Consider the following 16,832-nt stretch of genomic DNA (forward strand, 5'->3'; position numbering starts at 1 on the left):
GGCTCCCGGCAGCGCGAGCCGCCTGGCAGCCCAGCGCGCCCCCGCGCGGCCGCGGGCGGGACTGCGGCCCCGGGAAAGGAAGCGGCGGCCAGACCCGCAAGCCCAGCCACCCCGCCGCTCGCGGTCCCTGCGGGGCCGCCGTCCCCGCCCTGCGCCGCGCGGCTGAGCGCCGGGCCCCTGGGGCTCCCACTTCCGCCCGGCCCTCCCCGCCGCCCCCCTCCAGTGTCCATCCGGGCGGAAGTGCGCCGGCCTCCCGGGTCCCCCACGGCCGCGAGACGGAAGCGCCCCGCGACCGCCGCTCCCCCCCGACCCCGCGGCGCGCGGCGCGTCGGGTTCCGGACAGGTCCCGTGTGACGTGGCCGCGCGGCGGGGGCGGCTCCGGGCTGGGGGCCGGAGGCCCGGGCGGGCGGGCGGGGCAGACCCGGGGCGGGGCGCGGCGCCGCTGCTGGATGGCCGGGGCCGCCCGGAGCGCCGTCGCCGCCGCCGCCGCTCGGTGAGTGACCGCCCGCCGCTCGGGGTCTTCAGCCCCCTCCTGTCGCCCCGCGCGTCGCTGCCCAGCGCTCCTCGCTCGGCCCCCGCCTCCGCTGTCCCTGGCGCCCCTTGCTTTCCTCCTTTCCGTCTCGTCTCGCTCCCCGGCCCCCCGCAACGCCGCGTGCCCCCTCGGCCTCCAGGTCCCGCCTGGCCCGGTCCTGCCTCTGGCCCCCCTGGGGCGCCCCGGGTTTGGTCAGGGTCTCCCGTCGAGACTTCCCACCCCCGCCAGGGCGTGAGGAAACTGAGGCAGGGGCGTCGCCGCTCAAGGTCACAGTCACAGGAGGCAGAGCAGACCACATTTCAACCGCATGCCCGAGTTTCCAGATTGAACTTCTCGGTTAGTTGACTCACATCCACGTCCTGTGATCCAGTGGCTGGGAACCTTCCTGCTCCCGCCGGCCCCGGGCCTCCTGCAATATAAGGAGGGCTCTTCGCGCATCCCCGCTGCCGGGCACTGGCGCCTGCCCTGGGGAGCTCCTCTCATCTCCCCAGCCCGTGAGGGAGGCAGTTGCCTCATCCTGCAGCCGAGGAAACAGGCGGGAGAGAGGCTTCGGGACCTGCTGGCACTCAAAGCTGTAGGTGCAGAGCACAGTTCAGGGCAGGTCTCCAAAGCCCGTCTGCGAGGCAGCTCCCCACTGAGTGCTCTGCCTCTGCACCGGGGGCCGGGGGGCTCACCGCCTCTGAAGACGCTCCGATGGCTCTGCCCGAGCCCCGCCGCTTGCTTCCCCCACCTGCACCGTCCAGGGATGCCCATCAGGCTAGACAGTGCCAGCCTCAGTCCCCTGAGGTGTCAGCCTCCCTGGAGCACGTCCCAGTGGCAGAGCCTCCCCTGGCAGCTAGAGACACCCGGCTGGGCTGGGCCTCCCGGTGGCTGAAGGGAACCCAGCCAGCGCCTCACCCCGTCATTAGGGAAAGTTTAGCCCCAGGCAGACATGCTGACACAGTCTGGAGCAGGCTCAGGAGGAAAAAATGTGTGGTCCTTGGGAGTGGGGTATGGAAGAGTAGAGCCCCTTTGCTCTGCACCATTCAGAGGCCCTGGGCAAGGCAAGCAGGGGAGTGGATGCCGTGGCCGCTTGTCTGGGGCGGGGGGGAGGATCAAGATGCCACGTTTGCGAAGCAGGTGCGCAGCCAAGGGTACAGCTCACGTAAGAGGCCTTTGTGTTTTCCAGCACGTGGCATGCCTGGATGTCCCTGCCCTGGCTGTGGCATGGCGGGCCAGAGGCTCCTCTTCTTCACTGCTCTTGCCCTGGAGCTCCTGGGAGGGGCTGGGGGTTCCCAGCAGGCCCTCCGGAACCGGGGGCCTGCAGCTGCCTGTCGCCTGGACACCAAGGAAAGCGAATCCTGGGGGGCCCTGCTGAGTGGAGAGAGGCTGGACACCTGGATCTGCTCCCTCCTGGGCTCACTCATGGTGGGGCTCAGCGGGGTCTTCCCACTGCTGGTGATTCCCCTGGAGATGGGGACTATGCTGCGCTCAGAAGGTAGGTGACCCTCCTCTGGCGCACAGAGTGGCCAGTGGCATTGGAAAACATTGCTGCTCTTCCTGGGAGAGTGGGGTCCCACGCCCCAGGAGACAGCATGTCTGGGGTGGAAGGCAGGGGCAGAGCACATAACTTCTCATCTTGGTCCTGTGAGACCAGGGTGCCCCACGCTCATTTGTTAGTTCATTTGTGCGTTTGTTGATTCCAAAAGAATAAAAGTCAGCAAACATTCACCAACAAACAATACAGATTGCGGTTGGAAACTTGGGCACCAGGCTGCTTGGGTTCCACGCCTGGCTCCACCACTCACCAGCCTGAGTGGCATCGGGCAAATTACTTACCCTTAGGCTCCCAACCTTAAAAATGGGGATAATACTAGTGTCTACCTCACAGATACTACCAGGAAGAGGAAAGGAGCTCACACCACTAGAGCACTTAGAAGGCTGCCTGGTGCGGGGGGAGAGGGCAGCGTGTTCACAGGCCCCGTGCTGGCCACCGCCATGTACTGGTGAACAGAGTGCTGCTTCTGTCCCTTCAGTCTCTGCTGATAATGCAAAAGAGCCCTCCCAGCAAGGGCCCCTGGGTCAGCCTTCCCTGGGAACACATGAGAGGCTGGGGGCAGGCCAGCCCCACGGGCAGGGACCTGGGAGCACCATCTGTGCACACATGACATGTCGTGATGGAAACAGAAGAAGACTAGATGGTAGCTGCAAAAAATGCAGGTGCCTGCTTCCCTATGGGAGAGTGCAACAAAGTAGGCCTGGACCCCGGCTCCAGGAACCTCTTGGAAATGCATGCTCCAGGGGCTTCTGCAGACTCGGGAACTGTTCGTTCAGCAGATGGTTATGACCACATCTGTACCTCATGCCGGGCTGAGGGATGATGCCACAGCTGTGAATAGAGCCTCGGGGGCCCTGCTGTCATGGCCTGTGCATTGCCAAAGTCCCTCTGATGGTGTCCCTGTGAGGTCAGCGTAGGGGGGACTTGGATTTTTAGCTCCATTTCAGAAATGGGGAAGCCAAGGCCCAGAGGACTTGTTTGACCAGGTTGAGGTTACACAGCCTGGAAGCTACAGCTTCCCTGGATTCCCACTGACCCCCAAGCAGCCTCTGCCCTCTGGGCCTGTTTCTCTATTAATCCGAGAGCTTGGACATAGCCTCTAGTGGGCACTTCCAACTCTGGATGCTGCAAGTCTGCCAAAGTCCCCAAATCTCTGCTGCTTTTCTGAGTGTCAGTGGCTGAGAAGAGACTCCCACTTAGAGAACACCTGCCATGTGTATTATCGTTTAATTTGCACAAGGTCCCTGTCAGATACAATCACCCCCAGTTTACAGATGGGGAAACTGAGTTCCAGAAGTAACCTTCCCAGGGTCACCAGCTGGTAGTTTGGGGAGCCTTTCAGGCTCCCAAGCCCTGTCTCCTAAGCATGAAGCGGTGGTGGTCCCACAGTCATCCAGCGGGCGTGACATATTTCCTGCTGAGCACCCAGCTTGTGCTGGGCCTGAGGGGTAGGAGTGGTCCGGGAAGGGCAGCAGGCCATGTCCAACCTTCTGGAGGCTTGCAGGCTGGTTGGAAAAACACAGCATGCAGTAAGCTGGGTGGGGCAGAGGCTGGCCAGGGGCTCTGATGGGTCAGCCCCCAAACCCTGTGTCTCCATTTTATAGCTGGGGCCCGCCGCCTGAAGCAGCTGCTCAGCTTTGCCCTGGGGGGACTTTTGGGCAACGTGTTTCTCCACCTGCTGCCCGAGGCGTGGGCCTACACGTGCAGTGCCAGCCCTGGTGAGTGAGGCCACAGTCAGGGGGCAGGAGGGCAGAGGGAGCCAGTGCCCAGGCCAACCTTGCACCGCCAGAATGACTGGGAGAGGGCTTCTGGGCATCTGGCAGAGAACTTGTCCTGGCCCCAGCAACCTGGCCCCCTGTGGGAGTCCCCCCAGCCAGGCCTGTTTCCCCTATCACTGCCCCTGACTAGGTCCCATTTCAAATGGCCCCCCTTCTGTGGCCCTGGCTTGGCCTGGCCTGTCAGTGCTGCCCCCTGCAGGTGGTGAGGGGCAGAGCCTGCAGCAGCAACAACAGCTGGGACTGTGGGTCATTGCTGGCTTCCTGACCTTTCTGGCCTTGGAGAAGATGTTCCTGGACAGCAAGGAGAAGGAGGGGGCCAGCCAGGTGAGCCCCACACCCCGGGGCCTGGATGGGTCAGCCTCTGTTAGGTGGCGGCCAGGGCCTGGAGGCCCAGCTTCTGAGTTGAGCCGTGAAAAAGGGGCTCTGGGAGGCTGGGCAACTGGGAAGATCTGGGGAGTGTCGACATTGGCCCCTGCTGTGGCTTGTCCTCATAGGCTGTTAGTGACAGCAGTGGGGAAGGTGGAGGGCCAGCTGATTCTGGGGGCACCTAGCTGATCGAGCAGCAGAAAAGTCTAGCTAGACAAAAGGCCTGTTCCCTGTCTGTTTCTCATCTCTCACTCCCCTCCTGTCTACCCTGGCTGAATGGGGGAACATCTAATGTCCCCTCTCCCTCCTTCTCCTGGCCCTAGGCCCCCAGCAAAGATCCCGCTGCTGCCGCCGCACTCAGTGGAGGCCACTCTCTGGCCCAGCCGGCTGCAGAGCCCGGCGTGAGTGCCGTGGTCCGGACCATCAAAGTGAGTGGCCCCCTCAGGGCCCCCTCCTGCCACGGCGGCTCCCTCCCAAGTGGCAGGCCCAGCTGAGCCCTGCCCCCCTGGGTCAGTCTGGCTTCCTCTCCCCTCACGCAGGTCAGTGGCTATCTCAACCTGCTGGCCAACACCATAGATAACTTCACTCATGGGCTGGCTGTCGCTGCCAGCTTCCTTGTGAGCAAGAAGGTGAGTGGGGGCGGGGGGTGTCAGGTGGGACCCAAGCATTTCTGGTGGGAGTGATGGTGCCTGTGTTGACCAGTTGGCTCTGCCTCCCAAATACACCTCCAGCCAGTGCACTTCCTACTCCCTCCATCACCAACACTCTCACCGAAGGCCTGAGGGCTCCTACAATGGGGCCGCCTTTGCTCTGAGCCAGTGGGCTGTTGTAACTGCAAACACTCCTTGCTGGGATTACGTACCTCTGCCAGACTGCTAGGCTTGGGCCCTGGCTGCTTCTAGATGCTGCTCACTGACTTCTTCCCTCTGGCTTCTGACATTAGGGATCTGCCTCCTCTTGAACTGGCTGAGCTCTTTTTCTCCTCATGGCCTCCATCTCACACTGCTCTGCCTGCCTGGAATGTTCTTCCTCCCACTCTTTGCAATCCTGGCTCCTTATTCTTTAGGCCTCAGCTGACATGCACTTCCTCAAAGAGGCCTCTGCTGACCCCTCGTCTAAATTAGACCCCTGTCACTCGTGCTCTTGCCACCTGGCCCACCTTTTCCCCCCCGCAGCACCTGGCACTGTGTAGTCATGTGGCTCTTTGCGTGTTCATTCAGTCCTTGCCTCCCCACTCCAGACTGTTAGCTGTGAAGGCAGGTTCCTTGTCTGCTGTATTCACAGTAGCCTGATGGTGTCCAGTCAGAGCACCTAGCAGAATAAATATTTGTAGAATGAGTGGACAAGTGGGTGACTGGCCCTTGGCCCAGAACCCCACACACTCCCTTCCCTGCAGATCGGGCTCCTGACCACCATGGCCATCCTTCTGCATGAGATCCCCCATGAGGTGTGTGCCAGGGGTTTTCCATGGTGGCAGTGTGGGTGTGGGGCTTCGGGAGGGGTGTGGGGTAGGAAGCCCAGCAGTGGTGGCCCTCGGGGCTAGGCTCTGGAGGCCTGGAGCTGCTCAGCCTACCAGGCTGCAGCCACCATCTCAGCCATGCTCCAGCCTCCTGGGGGGAGTGGGGTCCCAGCCTAGGGGATGAGGGCTGGGAGGCCCAGCAGCAGGGCTGGTGCAGGGGGCTCGGTGTGCAGGTCCATACCTGACCCTTTGGGGCCCAGAGTGATCATCTGGACCTCCCCTCAGGTGGGCGACTTTGCCATCCTGCTCCGGGCCGGCTTTGACCGATGGAGCGCAGCCAAGTTGCAGCTCTCAACGGCACTGGGGGGCCTGCTGGGCGCCTGCTTCGCCATCTGTACGCAGTCCCCCAAGGGAGTAGGTACGGGCGTGGTGGGTGGTGGCGGCAGGTGGTGGTCAGTGGAGGAGGGGCCCCAGCCAGAGGGCACAGTGGTTCCACCCCAGTATCCAGGCCAGGATCTGCCCGAAGCCTACCCTGGGGGAGTGGGTGCGATGCACACGGCTCCCCTGGGCTCCCCTGGGCTCCCCTGGGCTGCCAGCCAGTCAGGAATTCTCCTCCTGCTGCTGCAGAAGAGACGGTGGCCTGGATCCTGCCCTTCACCTCTGGCGGCTTTCTCTATATCGCCCTGGTGAACGTGCTGCCTGACCTCTTGGAGGAAGATGACCCATGGTGAGTGACCCTCACCGTCACTCACAGCTGGGGGCCTGGGGCGCTCAAGAGGGCAGGGTTGTGGGCACTGTCCCATCCTCAGCACCCCCTGAACCCGGCCCCTCTCCCCACAGGCGCTCCCTGCAGCAGGTGCTGCTGCTCTGCACAGGCATTGTGGTGATGGTGCTATTCTCGCTCTTCGTGGAGTGACCGTCCCCGAGGCCCCCCCACAGCAATAAGAGACTCGGATTCACTCTGTGACTATGTGTGAGGCAGAGGGCGAGTGCCTGAGAGCGCACCTCTGACCAGATGAGAGGATGGCACGTGTGTGTCCGTGTGTGTGTGTGTGCACATACAGGTGCACGTGTGACCAGAGCTGTGTGTGAGACCAACACTGTGATCATGCGCTGGGCCCAGGGCCCGATGCCCGCGCCTGCCCCCAGCCACACTGTGGTTTTCTCGCCTTGCCACCCTGTGATCCTGCATTTTTTCCGTGAACAGAGGAACAGAAGCATCCCAAGTGGAGGATCAGGTCCTGATCCAGACCACAGTGGGAGGGAGAACAGCCTGAGGAGCCCAGGGCCCCAGGGAGCCCGAGCTGTCTCCCCCTGGGGCCCAGGGGGGGTGTCCCTGGCCTCTCCTCAGGCATGGAGCCCCGGGCAGCCTAGGACTCAGGCCAGGGAGCCTTCTCTGCTGTGTCCATTACCTGGCCCAACCTTTGCCAGTTCTAAGGCCAAAGAAAGGAGAGGCGGGTGCTCGCGTAGCCCCTGGCCCCACTCAGCACTGACAGCCCTACCCTGCCAGGGGTGGAGCTGGGAGAGGCCTTCCAAGACCTTTTCCTCGTGGCGGCCGGCCCTGGGCCAGCGCCTGCTCCCCTGGTGAATGCACCCTGGCAACACCCGCAGCTTTTGCCACCTCCAGCTGCCAAACAGCAGCCTGCAGGGCAGTGAGTAGCCCTGGGCTAGAGAGACCTCCTGGTCCAGCTCAGGGATGCTCGGGCCAGGACCCTGGGTCCAGGAGAGGTACCCCGGGGGCAGGAAGAGTGGGCAGGGGCTGCCCCTCCCTGCCAAGGCCCCTTTTCCTGTCCCGCTGCGCTGAGGGTAAGTTGGGGGTGGCGAGGGCCCTGCCTTGTCAGCACTCAGGAATGTGCTCTGGGAGAATGCTGAAGCCATAATCCCCAGCTATTTCCCTTGGCTGACGCCCAGGTAACTCAGCTGGCCCACGCCACAGCCAGGCTCAGCCCTGCTGCTCAACCGTGAACGTTCTGAGAAGCAGCCATCAAGAGGGTCTGAATGGGTTTACAGCAGTTTTGCTGTGGTTTCGTTTCTATCTGTAAATACCTATTCTATAGATGAGATACAAATAAATATTATATACAAACAGGCTGCCTCTCTCGTGCACACGAGTCCAGGGTCAGGCAGGGCTTTCCTGGGCGCCCCTTGCTCCAGCCAGGCTGCTGGCTGCGAGGCACCCTCCACTCAGCTAGCCACCCGGCCCATCTTGTCACCCCCACCATCCTCCAGCTCTTTCTCTGAACGCTTAGCCTTGCAGTGCTTCTTAGAACAGGGCATAGCCTTTCGTGCCCTACCGGGCTTGTCGCTAGCTTAGTGGTCCACTACTACAAGGCTGGCGCTATGCCATCACAGCCGTCACCCCAAAGTGGCTGTCCTTACTCCACAGACTTAAGAGCTAGGGGCTTTTCCCCAGAGTAAACGAAGGAAGGGAGGGCCATTCACAAAGTCATCTCCAGCAGTGCTTCAATGAAATTGAAAAGCTGATGGGAGCCTTACTCCACATATCCGGGCTTCCTCAGAGTGTAAAGGCAGCATCAGGCACCGGGGGGTGCTGCTTCCCCACACTGGTAGCCCAAGAAAGGGAGAAATTGAGTTCCCTGTGCTCTCCAAGCCAACCAGACAGCTTTCAGTAGCCCCCTGGCTGAGAAATGCCTTATCTGTGCCATCCTGGCGTCAGCCCGGGGCACTCAGAAGCCATCAGCTGCATTCACAGCTGGGACTGCCTGGCTCTGACCCAGCAGCTTGTCGGCAAAAAGGGAGCCAAGGCAGGGACACAGGGCCGGTCACTCACTCCTGCTCCCTCGGGGCACTGGAGCTCCTACCTGTTAAGCCCGTGCAGGGAGGCAAGTTCACGTGCAATCACGGTACTTGGCCTGCCCAGGGAAGCAGTGGGGCCCCATTTATAAATGAGGAAGCTTTTGGGGCATGGGAGGGGGGCGGGGGGCTGTGGGTTCACTGTGGTACCAAGAGGTGAATGCCCTGACTGGTCAGGAGAGGGAACAGAGAATGCAGAAGCAATGGCAGCCAGTCTGTCCCTGACCGAGTCTGTCCCCAGGGACACAAACTGGAAGCCATCAGAGGCTGTGCTGGGAACGCCTGGGGCAGGGGGTAGAAGTCCACGGATCACCAAGGGGATCCCCACCGCAAACACTAGCACACTCTGGAAGGTGGCCTGGAGGCGATGGGACTCCAGGGTTAGGAAGCTAACAATGGAGCCAAGCCCTCCAGATGGGCTGGCTCTGTCGGGAGCTCACCGTGGGCATGTCCACGCCCACTTGGGGGAGAGGACAAGGAAAGAGGTGTGGAGGGTCTTTTGCTAGAGGGCAGGTAAGAGCTGACAGGAGTTTTTAGGGGCTCTTACTCTAAAAGGCATCCTGGGGCCCAGCAAAGCTGCCGTTGGAAGCACAGTAGAAAGCAGACATGCTTTACTGTCCTGGGTTTAAATCCCAGCTATGTCCTAAGAGCAATCCTGGCCCAGCTGCTTACACACATCTATGAAATGGGACTGACCTGCTGGGGGCCACTGAGACAACCAGATCAAATTATGCACGAGAGCCGTTCAGCATGGGGCCCAGAGCGAGCCCTCAGTGAAGCCACTAGAAAAGCTATGGTGTGGGGGGGCTGGAAGGTAGGCAAGCAGAAAACTAACGAGATCTGCAAGGAAATGGACAGGACATGGGGCCTGACGGGGAGGGGGGCTGACAGTGGAACAGGGCGGGGGAGAACACTTGTGACAAAAGGTCAGGCCTAGAAGGGCCCTCAGTGTTCTTGCTCAAGGTTCAGTTCTCAGCAAGAAGAAATGAGCCAAGAGGAGCGCCACGGTGGCTCAATTGGTGAAATGTCTGCCTTTGACTGAGGTCATGATCCCAGGGTCCTAGGACTGAGCCCCACATTGGGCTCCCTGCTCAGTGGGGAGCCTGCGTCTTCCTCTCCGTCTGCAGATCCCCCTGCTTGTTTTCACTGTCTCAAATAAATAAAATAGTTCTTAAAAAAAAAAAAAAAGAAAAAAAAAAAGAGCCAAGAAAGTTAATGACACAGGGAGGAAGAGGCAGCTCAGGGGCCAAGAAACGGGAGGTTGTCCAAGGAGCAAAGACCTAGAGCCTGGCTTTCCAGGGAAGCAAGGACAAAGGCAGCAAAATGTGAGAGGCGAGAGGCTGGCTTCTATTCCAGCCCTTGGTCCTGGAGCTGTAGGGCCCCAAGCTCCGAAGCCAACAGGTGGGGCGGGGAGTGGGAAAGGGGTCGGAAAGGACACGGACATGGTGGGGGGAGGCCGGAAGACCCCAGGCAGCAGCTGTAATCCATACCCATCCTTCCCTGGGGCCTCACCTGACAACTGCTGTGAGGCCCATGGCAGTCTAGGGTTTCCAGGCAGCGGCATCTGGGGAGAACGGGTATGCTCTTCCACCCAGGCCCCAGGGAACGTGCAACAGACAGGTGGCAGGGACCTGAAACCATCTTTTATTTTGAATTTTAACCAGCACCAGACCAGGGAGCAGGTGTGGCGAGCAACTTCCTAGGCGTAGTACTGCAGGTTGGCTTTCTTCTTGGCCTGCACCTCCAGGATGCCTTCCATGTAGTCCTCATGCGTGAGCTCCGTGGCACCCCTGCGCAGCGCGATCATGCCCTGCACCCAGGACAGACAGGCTCTAGGGTGCCTTCCCGCACCCGTGACCCAGCTCTCAAGTGCCTCAGCCTTCTAAGCCTCCCTCACCCAGCAGTCTCCTGCAGTCACAAGCCCCATCCTGTTCAGGGAAGGGGGGCAAGAAAGCATGAAGCAATCCCCTCTCCACGTGCTCCCACTCACCGCCTCCACACACACGGCCTTGCACTGGGCCCCATTGAAGTCATCCGTACAGCGGGCCAGCTCCTCGTAGTTCACATCAGGACTGGGTGGGAGGAGAAGGAGTAGAGACAAAGACCCCAGGACTCAGTTATTGATGGCTAGAGGGAAGAGAGGGAGATGTCCTCCCACACCCCCCATCAAGCAGCAAGGTCCCCTCGCCCCATGACAATGGCAATCCCTTCCCTGCTGTGCCTTGTTCTCTTCTCAGTACGAGACAGAGGACAAAGGGCAGGGAGGTCAAAGCAGAGACCAGGTTATTTCTGTGTCTCTTGAGCTCTAGCCTTCTAGAAATCTGCACCAAAGATCCCAGGGACTGATTCAGCCTGGGGTAAGGGGGCAAGAGGATGGCAGTCTTCCCCTTTTTTGAGTAGTGTAGGCCTTGCATCAGCACAGCGCTGCCCTGATCTCCCACACCAAGCACTTCACTTGACAGTGCCATGGCCCCACATGGTCAGTGACATTATCTCCAAGCACCAGATAAGAAAATTCAGGCTTAGATGGGAAATACCACCTACTAGAGGTCACACAGATCTGAACCCAAGTCCATTTGGCCCCTAGCTGATTCTTCAGAGCCCAGTGGCCCCTAGCTGATTCTTCAGGGCCATGCTGGGCTGTGCTCATCTGCCAAGACGGGAAGTCAAGGAAACTGAGGACCTCCACCTGTGCAACTTTGGACCATGAGGGAGGAAGGGCAGGGTGATTCTAAGGAGGAGAGCACCCAGAACCAGGGCCCAGACACCAGTAAGATTCTATCTCAGGCTTCTGGGGAGAAATGGAGGCTGGCATGTAGAACACGTGATCAGGGAAGGGAGACGGGGTGGCAGAGACCTGGGGACGCTCAGGACCAAGACAACAAAGATGGCTCTTTGGGGCTCAGCGCCTTGCTCATGTCCTCGCTCACCTGACATTCATCTTGCGGGAGTGGATCTGCATGATTCTGGCCCGGGCCTCCTCGTTGGGCATTGGGAATTCAATCTTCCGGTCCAGACGGCCTGAGCGGAGCAGTGCAGGGTCGAGGATGTCCACCCTGTTGGTGGCTGCAATGACCTGAGCAAGGGCAGAGGCAGCAATGTGAACTGAGGAAGCCGGGGCTCCCAGAGAGACAGCAGGCAGACAGAGGCAGCCCAGGGTCCAGATCAAACAGCAAGACAACCTTAACCCTAATTCTAGCTGCAGTAAGCTGGGTGACCGAGGAGGTCTCTGGCCCCATTTCCTTTATCTGTGATGACAATACTCACCTTTACTTGAGTGTTGGGTTGGAACCCATCCAGCTGGTTCAGAAGCTCCAACATTGTCCTCTGCACCTCCCGATCTCCGGCCTTCTCACTGTCAAAGCTGGGACACACAGGAGGCCCAAGACACTGGTGAGGCCACAGCTTGGGAAGAGCCTTCCCCTCCTCCACCCCCTGGAAGCCTAATCCAACTTTCCAGGGAAGGAAAAGGTCTCATTCAGCGTGGGGCCCCCAGCCCAGGACTGGCACAGAACAGGTGTCAGAGACTGGAGAGCTCCTGGGATCAGCCAGGCTGAGGATACAGCAGTGAGCAAAACCAGCCACTGCGTGGGCTATCCCCCAGTGAATGTGCCCCTGCCACTGCCTGCCCTAAAGCCTAGAAATAGGGGATCCAGACTTGGAGCGTAAGGGGGAGCCCAGGCAGGCATCCCTGAGGAAGTATCCCTTAGGCTGAGAACAAACAGGCTAGCAACCAACCAATAAAGAATGGGAAAAGTACATTCCAGAAAGGGAACAAGTGCAAAATCTCTCCCGCCAGGGCTTGGATTATGGAGCGGGTCTATAAACCGAAAGGATATTTGGGCCCTGGGTGGCTCAGTCAGTTAAGAGTCTGACTCTTGGTTTCGGCTCAAGTTATGATCCCGGGGTCATGAGACAGCCCGAGTCGGGCTCTACACTCGGCAGGGAGTCTGTTGGAGATTCTCCTTCTTCCTCTGTCCCCACTCCAGGCACACACACTCTCTCAAATATCTTTAAAAAAATAAATAGGGGCAGCCCCAGTGGCGCAGTGGTTTAATGCCGCCTGTGGCCTGGGGTATGATCCTGGTAGACCTCGGATCGAGTCCCACATCAGGCTCCCTGCATAGAGCCTGCTTCTTCCTCTGCCTATGTCTCTGCCTCTCTCTCCTCTGTGTCTTTCATGAATAAATAAAATCTTTAAAAAATAAAAATAAATAAACAAACAAACAAACAAACAAACAAACCAAAGGGATGCTGTGAAGACATGGGGGCCGGGGCAGGTCCGGGATGCAGTGGAGCGGATCAGGGACAGCCAGAGGGGACCATGCAAGCCATGCTCAGCCCAGCATTTATCCCAAGGAGCAATGGGGAGCCCATGAAAAATTCTGAGTAGGATGTCCGTCTGAGGGAGTGTGGGTGCATGGGAGTGAAGCGAGCATGTATGAAAGGAACATGCTGGCAACCATGAGGAGAATGGATAGTCAGAAGAAAAGAAGCAGGGGAGCTAGTCAGAACAGAATTCAGGAAGTAAAACCAGAAGAGTAGAGCTGTCACCATTCCAGGGGAAGCAGGGGACAGGGTGGGAAACAGAATTTAGAACGATCTCCTTGGTGGCATTCAGCACCCCCTTACCGCTTAGTGCCAATGGCATCCAGCTCATCAATGAAGATAATGGATGGCGCTTTCTCCTTGGCCAGGGCAAAGGCATCCCGGACCAGCTTGGCACCATCCCCAATGAACATCTGCACCAGCTGGGGGCCAGCCAGCTTCAGGAAGGTAGCCTGTTGGGGGGGCATGGCAATGAGAGTCAGGCCAAAGACACCAAGGGAAGTCCCTCTCAGCCCATTTGGTAGAGCTTTAGCTTCTGCTTCTTTCTTCCTCATTTTCTCCCAAAGCACTCACCTTGGTTTGTGCAGCGCAAGCCCGGGCCAGCAGCGTCTTCCCTGTACCTGGGGGGCCATACATCAACACCCCTTTTGGAGGCTGGATCCCCAAGTTCTCGAACTTCTCCTTGTGGTTCATTGGCAAGACAATAGCTTCCACCAGCTGCCAGGAAGAAGTCCTGGGTGAGGAGAGTGACGCCCCAAGGGCTCCTACGGCCCAACACTTAATGACCTCAACCCTAATAACCCATATCCCTCCTACTCCAATTCAGAGACACTGACTCTCCTTCCCCTGCATCAAAAGGACCCAGGATGCTCACTCCCACCAAGGCTGGTTATGGCTTCTCCAGGGACAGCAGGATATAGTAGAAAGGTATCAGGGGAAGAACCAGGAACCTGAGTTCTAGTCACCGCTCTGGCCCTAACCTTCTGTGACCCTCAACAAGTCATTTAAGCTCTCTGGACTTCAGCCTCCTAAACTGTTACACAGCAGCCTCCTTACGTCCCTAGGATGCTATGCTAAGAGGCACATTGGCAGTAAGTGCTCTGGTCAATGAAGCAAAAAAACCACAAATGGCCGGCAAGGCTGCTACTGGCTACTACTGGCCAGTGCTTCTCTCACCTCCTGAATCTGCTTATCCAGGCCCCCGATGTCACTATATTGTTCTGTGGGCCTCTCATCCACCTCCATGGCCTTCACCCGTGAGTCATACTCTGTGGGCAGGGTCTCCAGGATCAGATAGGAGTCTTTGTTCACACCCTGGGGACAGAGCACGAAGCCTTCAGATTTGTCCCAGCTCAAGACCTAACTAAATGGCTGGGTGGCAGGTGTCTGTACACTGAAAGGAAAATACAGGACTAGGAAAGACGACAACCAAAGAGCAAGCAGACAAGCTCAAACTCTCCGGGATGCTCTGCCAAGATGCAGGGCCAACAGTGACCTGGGCCTGGGGCAGAGGCTCAGCTAGTCCATGGGAGAAACCTCATTGGAAAAGCCCTCCCTGGGCTCAGGGACACCGCTCACCACCAAATCTCCTGGCTTTAGCTTTTCAGCATCCACCAACCCAATCACAGGCAAGAAGTATGTCTGTAGGAAAAATTCCAGGTTCAATCTCAGTTACTGTCCTCAATAAAGCTCCCTGGTCCTGTCCCACATCCATTCCTCACCCTCCTCAGTTCTATCCTAGAGCTATCCTCACCTGTCGTGTAGAGGTTTTGATCACTGCACATTTACCCTTCCTCTGAGAATCCAGGTCAATATTGGCACCATCCTCTTCTTGGTCATTGGGATCAACATCTAAAAGCTGGGGGGGGGGGGGGGGGGAGCTCAGGTCAAGAGGTCCTGCTCAGCCCCCTCCACTCCCCAGAGTCCAATGCTTCCCAGGCCAAGACAATCCACCTCACTCCTCAGACTATCCCAGGCCCAGGGCATTGATAAGATCCATTTAGGTGTTGCTTCTCCGCAGAGAGCTCTCTACCTCCAAGTAAGGAGGAAATGTGTGGCTTCTTAGGCCTCTTCAGGGTATCGACGTGTGTGTATAGTGCCCTGGAAATGCACACTAGGGAGGGGGCCCCGCAAGGCAGAGCTCTAAATGCAATTTGGGCCTCAAAACTTTCACCCACTCTTTCTCCAATGGCCCTACTGTAGGCTGCCTCCAAGCCCAGCTGACCCTTTCTCTTCCCCTCCACATACACACACACCTCGATGACGTTGGAGACAAGATATGGCAGGGTCTTGTTCACTTTGATTTTCTCACTGTTCTCTTTGATCTTGTCTTTCATGGCCTGGAGTTCATGGGTAACTCGCAACACTTCACTCTTCATGATCTGGGATGAGAGCAAGTGGAAGCAAATGTTCAGCCTTGGCTCACCCTTATCCTAGGGAGGGCCCTGTAACTGGTGAGGCCCAGAGGGACCAGGGGGACCTTCCTGCATCCGCTGACTCCGTCTGGAAACCTCCTGAAGCAGTTGCAGCAGAGGGAAAAGAGCAGGGCTCTGAATCAAGCAAATATAGGTTTTAGCTCCTGCTTCTCATTAAGGGCTCCTACTTCAGCACAGTAAAAAACCTGTTTCCTCATCTGTAAAATTTGGGCTCCCTAAAAGAAAGATTCTCAAGAGAAATTATTTAAAGACCTCACTGGAAAAGGGAGCCTGATGAATCCTCTCAGACCTGCCTTCCCACCACTCGGTCTCCCAGAGGTAAGGCTTAATTTTTCCTTTTTTTTTTTTTTTAATAATCCGCGGGCCCTACGTCTTCCTGGAAAGGCCGTGAGAAGAACGTAAAAGAAGCCGCTGGGATCTCCAGGGCCGGCCCTGTGGGGGCTTCGCTGCCGGCCACCGGGGCTGTGAGCCCACCTTGATCTCACTGTCCAGCAGCCGTGTGCGCTGGATAATCTCTTCTGTGGACATCTTGAGCACCTCCTCCCCGATTCCATCTTGCTGTTAAAAAAAAATTTTTTTTTTTAACTCAGGGCAAGGATTCCGCCTCCTCCGAACCCCACTAACAGCCTCAGCTTCCCTGCCCATAAAACCGAATTGAAGGAGTCGAGCCCCTTGCCCACATCCCAAGCGGCTCCGACCCCGAGACCAGGCCAGAACTCGACCCCCCAACCTCTTCGAGGCCTCCCACCAAGGGCGTCTTCCCACTGGACCCGGCTCAGGGATCCCCAATTCCCCCAGCGCGCACCTCAGCCTCATCCCACACGGTCGCCATCTTCTCCTGCCGAGTCACTGGATCCTCGAGTTTTGGCAGCAGATTCACGTCCTGAAGGAGAAGACTGAAGATCGAAACGGACAGAAGCTTCGGCCCGGAGATTAATACTATCTTTCTGAAGGCCTGCTCCTGAGTAGTGGCGGACCTCTCTCTCCAATTCCTCACTTAACCGAATTAGTTCCGGCCGCCACGGCCGTGACGAATCTGCTCCTCCTATTCAAATGAGAAAGCCCGGGACACAGGACCCGCCCCCGGCTCCTCCACCGCTCCTGAAGCGTTACCGCCCTCGTCCTGTTTAAGCCGGAGCGACAGGTGGATGCGCTATTGGTCGCTGCGCGCGATGGGCGGAGCCTGGATGTGAAACCGGAAGGGGCGGGAGAAGCGATGGGAGCCTCGAGAGCCTTTGGGAAATGTAGTCTTAAACTGGCCGGTGATTGAAAGGGCGCTTTGGAAGCGGGGACTCGACCACAGGATCTGGCGCAGCTAGGAAATAAAGGATTCTCGAGATGGCTCTGCCTCCCAAACCATAGGCAGCAGAGGCGTGTGCAGAGGGCCAGAAAAAGGGCATGCCCAGGGCTACCAGAGAGAATCATTAACCAATTTTAAAGAGAAATCGCTGCTGCTGCTAACTTTTGAGCAGCGCCACAGAACTGCCCACGTGGGATGAGCTCCATTGACAACAGCCTCTCCAATTAAAAACATTATGACCAACATCTGTACTCGTTTCTTGTCATCTCAGGAAGTAGGGCA

General features: G+C 58.3%; 2 protein-coding genes across 10 annotated transcripts; one reads left to right on the top strand and one right to left on the bottom strand.

The window, feature by feature from the left end:
* Positions 1–366: 366 nt before the first annotated feature.
* On the top strand, positions 367–7,758 carry SLC39A13 (solute carrier family 39 member 13). 8 transcript variants are annotated; one of them, XM_026004004.2, is made up of 10 exons: positions 367–493; positions 1,701–2,009; positions 3,674–3,787; positions 4,032–4,171; positions 4,537–4,641; positions 4,753–4,842; positions 5,610–5,660; positions 5,958–6,090; positions 6,300–6,399; positions 6,513–7,758. In XM_026004004.2, the coding sequence occupies exons 2-10, from the start codon at positions 1,709–1,711 to the stop codon at positions 6,586–6,588; spliced, it is 1,110 nt and encodes a 369-aa protein (XP_025859789.1). In that variant the 5' UTR covers positions 367–493; positions 1,701–1,708; the 3' UTR covers positions 6,589–7,758. The 8 variants fall into 8 exon arrangements, with proteins under 8 accessions (XP_025859789.1, XP_025859793.1, XP_025859791.1 ...); XM_026004008.2 differs by having other exon boundaries at positions 5,958–6,086; XM_026004006.2 differs by having other exon boundaries at positions 4,047–4,171.
* A 2,351-nt stretch (positions 7,759–10,109) lies between these two features.
* PSMC3 (proteasome 26S subunit, ATPase 3) lies at positions 10,110–16,400 on the bottom strand. Of its 2 annotated transcripts, XM_026004003.2 has the most exons (12): positions 16,056–16,400; positions 15,725–15,808; positions 15,071–15,196; positions 14,569–14,673; positions 14,394–14,456; positions 13,992–14,129; positions 13,389–13,532; positions 13,119–13,267; positions 11,754–11,850; positions 11,417–11,562; positions 10,477–10,558; positions 10,110–10,296 (listed from the first exon to the last, which is right to left on the bottom strand). In XM_026004003.2, exons 1-12 carry the CDS (start codon positions 16,080–16,082, stop codon positions 10,186–10,188), a joined length of 1,272 nt encoding a protein of 423 aa, XP_025859788.1. In that variant the 5' UTR covers positions 16,083–16,400; the 3' UTR covers positions 10,110–10,185. The 2 variants fall into 2 exon arrangements, with proteins under 2 accessions (XP_025859788.1, XP_025859787.1); XM_026004002.2 differs by lacking the exon at positions 14,569–14,673 and having other exon boundaries at positions 16,056–16,379.
* Between the last annotated feature and the right edge of the window lie 432 nt (positions 16,401–16,832).

Source organism: Vulpes vulpes, chromosome 5, assembly GCF_048418805.1.
Source record: "Vulpes vulpes isolate BD-2025 chromosome 5, VulVul3, whole genome shotgun sequence".
In the NCBI taxonomy this organism is placed as follows: domain Eukaryota; kingdom Metazoa; phylum Chordata; class Mammalia; order Carnivora; family Canidae; genus Vulpes; species Vulpes vulpes.